Source organism: Suncus etruscus, chromosome 3, assembly GCF_024139225.1.
Source record: "Suncus etruscus isolate mSunEtr1 chromosome 3, mSunEtr1.pri.cur, whole genome shotgun sequence".
NCBI classification, from domain to species: domain Eukaryota; kingdom Metazoa; phylum Chordata; class Mammalia; order Eulipotyphla; family Soricidae; genus Suncus; species Suncus etruscus.
This window is the reverse complement of record NC_064850.1, coordinates 25988009-26000172: the sequence shown is the minus strand read 5'-3', so window position 1 is coordinate 26000172 and position 12164 is coordinate 25988009. Positions and strand designations below refer to the sequence as shown.

Genomic DNA, 12164 nt, shown 5'->3' with positions numbered 1-12164 from the left:
AAAAAAAAAAAACCAAAAAAAAAAATATATATTATTAACTGGACTGTGAAAAATTCTGAGTGCTGCCTCTGTGTCTGTCTCCTGTCCTGTCATCTGAACCTCTTGGGAGTGGGCCGAAAAGAGGCTCCAGAAAACTCGCTCTTCCGGAAGCTCATTCTAGGGTGGGAATGCCAAGGAACTGCTTCATGAAAACCAGCTATAAGCAGTACTTTGCAGAAGCCAGGTCCCCTGCTTGTGACGTCAGGCTGGGAAAATCTATGAAACTATGCCTGTCCAGGGGGGACTGACTTTGAAAAATTGTGAGTGCTGCCTGTGTGTGTCTATCTCCTATTCTATCGCGTGAAACTCTTGGGAGTGGGCCCAAAAGAGGTTCCAGAAGAGCACGGCTGCTCGGCTTTGCTATGTGGCTGTACGCTCTTTCTTTTTTTTTTTTTTTTTTTTTTTTTTTGGTTTTTGGGTCACACCCGGTGGTGCTCAGGGGTTACTCCTGGCTATCTGCTCAGAAATAGCTCCTGGCAGGCACGGGGGACCATATGGGACACCGGGATTCGAACCAACCACCTTTGGTCCTGGATTGGCTGCTTGCAAGGCAAACACCGCTGTGCTATCTCTCCGGGCCCTGTACGCTCTTTCTAAAGAAAGAACACCATTGCAACAAGAAGAAAAAATCACACTAAGAACTGTGCTGGATCACTGAAGCCCAGCATTTCTCTCCAGACTGTCTTCTCTGCTGCGTGCTCTTGCCTAAGATTTGATCCTGTGAGAGGCTTCATCCACAGAGGACTCCCCTCCCTTGGAGGCAAGTCAACCCACCCAGAAAGGGCGGAGCCAGAGGAGTGTGGCTGCATACATCATTTAGCCAATGAATACCACCACAACACATAAAAAAAAACCACAATACAAGTGTGACAATGGGGAAACAACGCAGGCCAGCATCAGACATAGACAATGAAGATGACAATTCTGATGACCAGATAATCACCAACCAACTAATCAACCTCTCAGAAAAGGACTTTAGACAAGCAATATGGAAGATGCTCAAAGAACTCAAAGAAACCATGGATCGAGTTGAACAGAACACTAACAAGAACCAAGACAGTATGAAGACAGAAATCACAAAACTCCAAACTGAAATAACATGTCAACTAACAGGCCTGAAAAACTCAGTAAACAAACTGAATGACAAAATAGATAAGCTCTGGGACTGAGTAACAGAAGCGTAGAATAGAATTGGTGCTGTAGAAGATAAGATAAATAACAATTCCATACAGCGGGAGAGATTGGAAAAAAAAACTTAAAGCAAATGAACAGACAGTGGAAAAATTAGTCAAAGAATGGCAACATATGAAAATAGAAGTCTATGACAAGCTCAACAGAAACAACTTAAGAATCATTGGAGTCCCAGAGACCCAGGAAGAAAATTTCCAGGAAGAATCAACGGTGAAGAAGATCATTAAAGAGAAACTTCCAGAGCTAAATAAAATATGTGATCAAATCCTGCATGCTCGAGAGTACCAACTAAAAGAGACCCCAGAAAAAATACCCCAAGACACATTCTAATCACAATGACGAATCCCACAGATAGAGACAGAATTCTGAAAACAGCAAGATCAAAAAGGTAAATTACATTCAAGGAATCATCCTTGAGATTTACAGCAGACCTGTCACCAGATGTCACCAGATGTCACCAAGGCCAGAAAGCAGTGGTGGGTGATTGTGACAAGACTGAATGAAATGAACGCTTCACCTACAACACTGTACCAGCAAAACTTATTTACCGGTTTGACGGAAGAATACATGGTTTCACATACAAAAAACTGCTCAGAAACTTTACAGACACAAAACCAGTCTTAAGAGAAAAACTGAAAGACCTAATTTAAGACAAGACTAACCAAAAAACACACCAAATTTTGATATAAAGATGGCATTAAATCCCAGGACAGGGCCCGGAGAGATAGCACAGCGGCGTTTGCCTTGCAAGCAGCCAATCCAGGACCAAAGGTGGTTGGTTCGAATCCCGGTGTCCCATATGGTCCCCCATGCCTGCCAGTAGCTATTTCTGATCAGACAGCCAGGAGTATCCCCTGAGCACCGCCGGGTGTGGCCCAAAAATTAAAAAAAAAAAATCTCAGGACAATTCTTTCTCTCAACGTCAATGGACTAAATGCACCAGTTAAGAGACACAGAGTGGCTAAATGGATCAAAAAACTCAATCCAACCTTCGCCTTCCTATAAGAAACGCACCTGAATAGTCAGAACAAATATAGATTTAAAATAAAAGGCTGGAGAAAAATTATCCAAGCAAACAACACCCATAAAAAAGCTGGAGTGGCCATACTAATATCAGATAATGCAAACTTTATATTCAGGAAGGTTGTAAGGGACAAAAATGGACATTTTATATTAATCAAGGGGCATGTAGAGCAGGAAGAAATCACTCTCCTAAACATATATGCACCGAATGAGGGGCCAGCAAAATATTTAATACAATTGTTGACAAATCTGAAAAATAATAACAATAGCAACACAATAATTGTGGGGGACCTCAACACAGCTTTGTCAACACTGGATAAGTCAACCTGACTGAAACCCAATAAGAATATATTGACCTGAGGAGAGAAATGGAAGAAAGAGGCCTAGTGGATATATATAGGACACTCAATCCACAGAAACCTGGATACACATTCTTCTCCAATGTACATGGGACAATGTACATTGTACAATTGGACAATGTACATTGGGACATTCTCCAGGATAGACTATATGCTGGCACATAAAACATACCTCCATAATATCAAGAGGCTAGAAATTTTGCAGGCTACCTTCGCTGACCAAAAGGCTCTGAAATTATTTGTGAATTCCAAAGGGACACAGAAGAAAAACTTTAACACCTGGAAGTTAAACAGCCTCATACTGAATAACCAGTGGGTCCGAGATGAAATCAAGGAGGAAATCAAAAGGTTCCTGGAAACAAATGACAATAAAGACACAAACTATCAGAACTTATGGGACACAACAAAAGCAGTACTGAGAGAAAAATTTATAGCTTTGCAAGAACACATCAGGAAGGAAGAAGGGGCTTACCTGAGTAGCTTAATAACGCAGCTCATAGAACTAGAAAGTGCTCAAGAAAAGGACCCAAAAATAGGGAGACAGAAGGAAATAACAAAGCTGAGAGCAGAAATCAACGAAGTGGAAACCAAAAAAAAATCCAAAAGATCAACAAAAGCAGAAGTTGGTTCTTTGAAAAAATAAACAAGATTGATAGACCACTGGCAAAACTAACAGAGAGAGAGAGAGAGAGAGAGAGAGAGAGAGAGAATTGATAACTCATATTAAGAATGAAAAAGGTGAGATCACTACTGACATGGCAGAGATTCAAAGGGTAATCAGAAACTACTTTGAGAAACTCTATGCCACTAAAAATGAGAACCTGGAAGAAATGGATAAATTCTTGGACTCTTATAATCTTCCACGGTTGAAGGAAGAAGATGTAGCATATCTAAACACCCCCATCACTATTGATGAAATTAAAACGGTAATCAAATGTCTGCCCAAAAACAAAAGCCCAGGTCCAGATGGATTCACTAATGAATTCTTTCAAACTTTCGAAGAGGAACTACTACCAATCCTGACAAGACTTTTTCATAAAATTGAACAAATGGAAACACTTCCAAATAGCTTTTGTAAAGCCAACATCACCTTGATACCTAAACCAGACAGAGATGCTACCAAAAAAGAAAATTACAGGCCAATATCGCTGATGAATGCAGATGCAAAGATCCTCAACAAAATCCTGGCAAATAGGATTCAGTGCCACATTAAGAAGATTATCCACTACAATCAAGTAGGTTTCATCCCAGGAATGCAAGGAGGGTTTAACATCCGTAAATCTATCTACATAATTCACAACATCAACAAGAAAAATAAAAATCACCTGATCATATCAATAGATGCAGAGAAAGTATATGATAAGGTCCAACACCCATTCTTGATCAAAACTCTCAGCAAGATGGGAATGGAAGGAACCTTTCTCAATATAGTTAAGGTCATCTACCACAAGCCAAAGGCAAATATTGTCCTCAATGGAGAAAAACTTAAAGCCTTTCCTCTAAATTCTGGCACAAGACAAGGCTGTACTCTATCACCACTCCTATTCAACATAGCACTGGAAGTACTTACTATAGCGATTAGGCAAGAAAAAGATATCAAGGGAATCCAGATAGAAAAGGAAGAAGTCAAGATCTTGCTGTTTGCAGATGACATAATATTCTACTAGAAAACCCTAAAGTCTCTTCAAAAAAGCTTCTAGAAACAATAGACTCATATAGCAAGGTGGCAGGCTACAAAATTAACACACAAAAATCAATGGCCTTTCTATACACCAATAGTAATAAGGAAGAAATGGACATTAAGAAAACAACCCCATTCACAATAGTGCCACACAAACTCAAATATCTTGAAATCAACTTGACTAAAAATGTGAAGGACCTATACAAAGAAAACTATAAAACTCTGATCCAAGAAATAAGAGAGGACACGCAGAAATGGAAGCACACACCTGCTCATGGATTGGCAGGATTAACATCATCAAAATGGCAATACTCCCCAAAGCATTGTACAGATTTAATGCGATCCCTCTAAAGATACCCATGACATTCTTCAAAGAAGTGGATCAGGCACTTTTGAAATTTATTTGAAATAATAAACACCCTAGAATAGCTAAAGCAATCATTGGGAAAAAGAATATGGGAGGAATTACTTTCCCCAACTTTAAACTGTACTACAAAGCAATCGTTATTAAAACAGCATGTTATTGGAATAAAGACAGGCCCTCAGATCAGTGGAATAGGCTTGAATACTGAGAGAATGTTCCCCAGACAGTCACCTAATTTTTGATAAAGGAGCAAGAAATCCTAAATGGAGCAGGGAAAGCTTCTTCAACAAGTGGTGTTGGCACAACTGGATAGCCACTTGCAAAAAATTGAACTTAGACCCCCAGCTAACATCATGTATGAAGGTTAAATCCAAATGGATGAAAGGCCTCGATACCAGACCCAAAACCATAAGATATATAGAACAACACGTAGGTAAAACACTCCAGGACATTGAGACTAAAGGCATCTTCAAAGAGGAAACTGCACTCTCTAAGCAAGTGAAAGCAGAGATTAACAGATGGGAATATATTAAACTGAGAAGCTTCTGCACCTCAAAAGAAATAGCGCTCAGGATACAAAAGACCCCACTGAGTGGGAGAAACTATTCACCCAATACCCATCAGACAAGGGGCTAATCTCCAAAATATACAAGGCACTGACAGAAATTTACAAGAAAAAAAAAAGATCTAATCCCATCAAAAAATGGGGAGAAGAAATGGACAGACACTTTGACAAAGAAGAAATACAAATGGCCAAAAGACACATGAAAAAATGCTCCACATCACTAATCATCAGGGAGATGAAAATCAAAACAACTATGAGGTACCACCTCACACCCCAGAGATTGGCACACATCACAAAGAATGAGAACAAGCAGTGTTGGCAGGGATGTGGAGAGAAAGGAACTCTTATGCACTGCTGGTGGGAATGCCATCTAGTTCAAACTTTATGGAAAGCCATATGGAGATTCCTCCAAAAACTAGAAATCAAGCTCCCATATGACCCAGCTATACCACTCCTAGGGATATACCCTAGGAACACAAAAATACAATACAAAAATCCCTTCCTTACACCTATATTCATTTCAGCACTATTTACCATAGCAAGACTCTGGAAACAGCCAAGATACCCTTCAACAGATGAATGGCTAAAGAAACTGTGGTACCCTCACACCCCAGAGAATGGCACACATCACAAAGAATGAGAATAAACAGTGTTGGCGGGGATGTGGAGAGAAAGGAACTCTTATCCACTGCTGGTGGGAATGCCGTCTAGTTCAACCTTTATGGAAAGCGATATGGAGATTCCTCCAAAAACTGGAAATCGAGCTCCCATACGACCCAGCTATACCACTCCTAGGAATATACCCTAGGAACACAAAAATACAATACAAAAACCCCTTCCTTACACCTATATTCATTGCAGCACTATTTACCATAGCAAGACTCTGGAAACAACCAAGATGCCCTTCAACAGACGAATGGCTAAAGAAACTGTGGTACATATACACAATGGAATATTATGCAGCTGTCAGGAGAGATGAAGTCATGAAATTTTCCTATACATGGATATACACGGAATCTATTATGCTGAGTGAAATAAGTCAGAGAGAGAGAGAAAAACGCAGAATGGTCTCACTCATCTATGGGTTTTAAGAAAAATGAAAGACACCCTTGTAATAATAATTTTCAGACACAAAAGAGAAAAGAGCTGGAAGTTCCAGCTCACCTCAGGAAGCTCACCACAAAGAGTGATGAGTTTAGTTAGGGAAATAACTACATTTTGAACTGTCCTAATAATGAGAATGTATGAGGAAAATGGAGAGCCTGTCTAGAGTACAGGCGGGGGTCGGGTGGGGAGGAGGGAGACTTGGGACATTGGTGGTGGGAATGTTGCACTGGTGATGGGTGGTGTTCTTTACATGACTGAAACCCAAACACAATCATGTATGTAATTAAGGTGTTTAAATAAATTTAAAAAAAAAAGAGAAAAAAAAAAGAAACTGTGGTACATATACACAATGGAATATTATGCAGCTGTCAGGAGAGATCAAGTCATGAAATTTTTCTATACATGGATGTACATGGAATCTATTATGCTGAGTGAAATAAGTCAGAGAGAGAGAGAGAAAGATGCAGAATGGTCTCACTCATCTATGGGTTTTAAGAAAAATGAAAGACATTCTTGCAATAATAACTTTCAGACACAAGAGAGAAAAGAGCTGGAAGTTACAGCTCACCTCATGAAGCTCACCACAAACAGGGATGAGTTTAGTTAGAGAAATAACTACGTTTTGAACTATCCTAATAATGAGAATGTACGAGGGAAATAGAAAGCCTGTCTAGAGTACAGGCGGGGGTTGGGTGGGGAGGAGGGAGATTTGGGACATTGGTGATGGGAATGTTGCACTGGTGATGGGTGGTGTTCTTTACATGACTGAAACCCAAACACAATCATGTATGTAATAAAGTTGTTTAAATAAAAAAATTAATAAAAAATTATTCTTAACTACTCATTGTATCATGTGTGATTTTATTGATGCCAAATTTTGTATTTTAATGCAGGGTTGCTGTGGAAAGCAGCAAAGAGTCATATTAAATCGTATGATATTTTTTAAGTTTATTTTAAGAAAACCAAACAACTCTCTGTGGCAGACAGAATAAACTGTTCTTTTCTTTTTATTTTATTTCATTTTTTTTTTATTTTGGGGCACACCCAGTGACACTCAGGTGTTACTCCTGGCTATAAGCTAAGAAATCGCTCCTGGCTTGGGGGGTCATATGGAACTCCGGAATTCAAACCACTGTCTGTCCTGGATCTGCTGTGTGCAAGGCAAATGCTCTACCACTGTGTTATCGCTCTGGCCTCTAGACTGTTCTTTTTTTATTAAATATAATTTTATTTTAATCATAGTGGCTTACATATCGTTGACAAAAATATTTTAGGTACATATTAACATAAAATCAGGGGAATTCCCATCACCGGATTGTGCTCCCTCCACCTCCGTTCCCGTCCTTCTTCCCATATCCTCTTCCCTTACCCCAGGGCTGCTAGAATAAGTGGTCCCCTCTGTGCCTAGCTTACTACTTAGTGGTCTTACACCTATTTGGTCTTGGTACTTCCCTTACTCCCTCCCACATAGTTCAAGTTATGTGGTTTTGTTTGAAGAAGGGAAAAGTAATAACCTGGAGAAAAAAAAGAAAAAAGAATCAGATACTCTGGAAATGGGCAGAGTCCTTCTAGAGGCTTTTATCCTTGGTTTGAGAGATGAAGGGGAAAAAGAAGGTGAACCACCACAACAGTACATAAAGAACTGTCAAATAAAATATCCAGTGAACATTCCAAAAAAAAAAAAAACAAACAAAACAAAACAGAAGGGTAAGCACCATATAAAAGATTGAGATTAAAAAAAATGTGGCAGAGCACATAAGAAAAGAAGAAAATAAATATAAATGGAGACCTCCACTTCAATAGCCAAACCACAACAATGAAATCAACAACAAAAAATAGATAAGTAAATAATAATTAAAAAATTGTTTTGTGCCTTTTTTTCCCTCCTGCAGATGCACAGTAAATATTGGGGTCATTCGAAAAGGAATTTCCTTTGCCTAAGAGATACAGGGTTTCTCCACCCTTGAAGTATATTGTCATGGGATTAACTATAGACTCCTTTCAGGTTCATTTTCTCTCCCCTTGGTGCTTTTGTGGTGTATGGAATACTTCTGCTCCATCCTGGGTGATAACATCAGACCTCTGTATCTAGAGGTCTCAGTATCTGCACAAGTCAAGGAGTTGAACTTATGATTATGCCTTTCTTTGTGGATCTAGAAGTTCTGTTCCCTCAGTGTCATTTTAATTCATCTTCTGTGGTTGGCAGTCCTTGTCTTTGCGCTGATCCTAGAAAGGGGCCTGGGATAGTGTCTTCCATTATTTTTCCAGAGGTCCCCTTCCATTGCAATAGTCTCAGACAGACCTATGAAACTAGGGATCATAGTTGTTATGCAGGTCTTAGCTAACACCCTAGACTAGGGCTTTTTTATTGGTCCCAGAACACATACAATCTGGCCATGGTTCTGTCAGCCAGTCATCTGTAAATCGCGATCTTGGCATTTGGATAGACCAAAGGGTGACAAGTCTTCTGATTTTGTCTTATCATTAGCTGGTGAGGTAGAATAACTTGCTCTTAGGTCAAGTTGTTCCCATTTTCCTCGTTGTCAGGGTATCATATTAGTGCTGGCACTTGTTGGTGTCTGAGCACCATTAAGGATGTCCTGTTGGGATTTGTTTCCTGTGGCTGTTGTGAAGAAGTGTGTCGTTTCTATGTATGTGGTCCAGGGTTCAAGGCTGGACGGTTGGTGTCTAATCACCTGGGGTCTAATTTGGGTCCACGTGACATATTTTCAAGGTGGGAGATACCCCTGTATTGTAAACAAGTATGAGTTCTTATCCCTAATAAATAAGAGCTCTTTTATACGTAAGATTTCCCCTTTTTTTAGTGTGCCTTTGCAGGGAGAAATGGTGCTACATTATATTGCCAGTGCATTTGAGGGTGGAGAGAGAAGAAAATAAAAACAGGTCACACACCTAAAAAAGATAAAAATAGAAATAAAAAAATAAGTGCTCACGTATATATATGACAAGGAAAAAGATTTTTAAGGAATGAAGTAAAAAGTTAATTAAAGGAACAAGGTGATGCAAGAAAGTATCTTGCATTTGGGGAAAAGCAGGTAAAGAGGTAGTGTAATACAGGTCTTATACTTATGATGGTAGTATAGGTTTCCCCATTGTCTTTTGACATTTTCTTGTGGTGTGTGGGTTCCCAGGCGCCTTTCATCTCCCAACCTGACCTTCTTGAGTTTGGCAAAAGATTTGTGGCAGGGAGGACTTGGGAAGAGTTCATGCATTGGGGGATACTTGTAGAGCTAAGTCCGATTTCAAGTAACAGTCCACGTTAGGAAGGGTTGGTAAGGAGGACCACGCAGCATGAGTCACCAGGGGAGTTGGTTGCCTTTTCTTGAAGGAGGAGAGGTGTGGGTTTGACTGGTTGTCCCTCGCTTGGGTGCTGGGTACTGGTTTGCTGGGGTAGGAGGTCATTCTTGATGCTTAATGGAATAGGAACTGAGGGTAAAGAGTTTTAATGTGGGGAATCTGGATGGGATTGTGGGGTGAAGGGATAGTTGAATTTTCAAATGGGTGAAAGGTGAAAGTATATGAAAGGGGCAGGAAAGAAAAGAGAAAATAAATTAAAAAGAAAAGGAGGAGACTGCCTGCCTGCCTGCCTGCCTGCGGGTCTGCAGGTGTCTGTGCCGTGATGTTGCCGCGACTCGCCCGACTGCTCGGCCGCGATCCGGACACAGCGTGGAGAGCGGCAAGATCACCCCTTTTTTGCCATGTTTTGAGGAAAATGAGCTCTCAAGAAGGAAAGTCTGAACTCATCAAACAATCTCTTAAGAAGTCAAAGTTACCAGAAGGTCGTTTTGATGCACCAGAAGATTCCAATTTAGAGAAAGAACCATTGAAAAAATTTCCAGATGATATTAATCCTGTTACCAAAGAAAAAGGTGGACCAAGGGGCCCGGAACCAACCCGATATGGGGACTGGGAACGAAAAGGACGCTGTATTGATTTTTAAGCTATATATTCTTTAACCTCACTATCTTTTGCAAAATATGTATATCTATATTGTATGTACATCTGCATCTACATCAAAATGTACATTAAATTATTTCTAATTATTCTCTTTTTTGTTAGCACTTGACTCTTCTAGTTTCTATTGTGTTTAAAGACCTCTAGTGACTTTGGAAGAAAATATGTGCATTAAATTAGGAAAATATTTTATTTTCATACAACAATTTTAATTAAATATATTGAGATATGTGAGCAATGGTTAGAGGCAAATTTAATTATGATTTAGTTTAATCAGTTGTTTATGAAATGAAGATGTAAATAAAACAATACTTTTAGGGGATGGAGAGATAGCATTGAGGTAAGGCGTTTGCCTTGCATGCAGAAGGACGGTGTTTCGAATCCCAGCAGCCCATATGGTCCCCCAAGCCTGCCAGGAGCAATTTCTGAGCATAGAGCCAGGAGTAACCCCTGAGCGCTGCCAGGTATGACACATACACACACAAAAAAAAAAAAAAACCAAAAACAAAACAAAACAAAAAAACAATACTTTTAATGATTGTATTGACATGTACTAGATAATTTTGACTTTGGGGACAAGCCAGGAGTAGTGGGGAGAAAGGATTACTGCTGGCTCTGTACTCAGGGATTGCTTCTGACAACATCTGAAGGATTATCAAGTACAGGGGATTGAATGGAGTCAGCCACATAGAAAACAAATTCATTAACCCCCTGTTTTATCTCCCAGGCCATGGTAATTTTTTTTTTAATGTAAGCCAAGCATTATAGGCCAAATAATAACAGAAAACTTAAAAACAAATTCTTTGAGTTCAAATCCAGTAGTAGAGCTCTTACTAGCTTTGTAATAGAGCCTTGGGTAAGAAATGTAATCTCTGTGTATCAGAAATTTACGTGTTTTTATATGTAAATTGGAGATAATACTAGTTTCACTTCGAAAAGCAGAGAAATGATTAAATAATTATGTGTCAATCACTTTAATTATTGCAGAACACATAGTTTCTTACTAAATGTTAGTTATCTTTGTACTTTTTCAACTCTAGGGTTTCTTGGGGGATAATATAAAGAAACAAAAAATTTTCATACTAGAGTTGATAGTTATGATAGAAGTTATTAACTCTAAAATATTCATTACTTTCATGATTTATTTGAATTTAATATCTATTGGTTTGTTCAATAAAATTTAGTTGTAAAGAACAAAAATATAAGGACCCGGAGAGATAGCACAGTGGCGTTTGCCTTGCAAGCAGCTGATCCAGGACCAAAGGTGGTTGGTTGGAATCCCGGTGTCCCATATGGTCCCCCGTGCCTGCCAGGAGCTATTTCTGAGCAGACTGCCAGGAGTAACCCCTGAGCACCACCGAGTGTGACCAAAAAAAAAAAAATGAACAAATATAAGAAAATCATATTTCTGAGATTTCTAATAGATAGAGTGGGCAAATTTCATCAGTTTTGATTTAGGAATTCTAAAGTTCTTCCCAGTTGGCTTTTGTCTAATTGGGCCTGGTAAAGTCAAGTCCAGTCTATAGATATTAAATAAAGGATGAGAACTTCTAGGCTACTCAAAGAGATTTTTTGCTCTGGTCTAACCCAAGGCTACACTTAAATTAGTAGAAAGGATTTTCAAAGCCTACAGGATCAAGGTATAGCTGGCTGATAGTAAATAATATGAATTGTATGTGCATTATTATTTGAGAAGATTGTAGTGAGACCTATTTAAGAGAATTTATGAATTCTCAGAAGCAAACTAGTATCACTGAAATTACTCATTCAATTTTTATACCAGTGTTTTCTCTTCATCTCCATTTGTTCTATTAATTGCCATTACTCTATATGCTGCTAAATATAACTAAGTTCTATTTA

At 39.1% G+C, this 12164-nt stretch overlaps 1 protein-coding gene across 1 annotated transcript; it reads left to right on the top strand.

The window, feature by feature from the left end:
• The first annotated feature begins 9929 nt into the window (after nucleotides 1–9929).
• LOC126004112 (succinate dehydrogenase assembly factor 4, mitochondrial-like) lies at nucleotides 9930–10393 on the top strand. Its single transcript, XM_049770524.1, has one exon. The coding sequence runs from the start codon at nucleotides 9970–9972 to the stop codon at nucleotides 10288–10290; it is 321 nt and encodes a 106-aa protein (XP_049626481.1). The 5' UTR covers nucleotides 9930–9969; the 3' UTR covers nucleotides 10291–10393.
• Nucleotides 10394–12164: the final 1771 nt, after the last annotated feature.

Excerpts from the sequence above, each read along its gene's own strand:
- LOC126004112 (XM_049770524.1), top strand. The coding sequence starts at position 9,970 with ATGTTGCCGCGACTCGCCCGACTGCTCGGCCGCGATCCGGACACAGCG.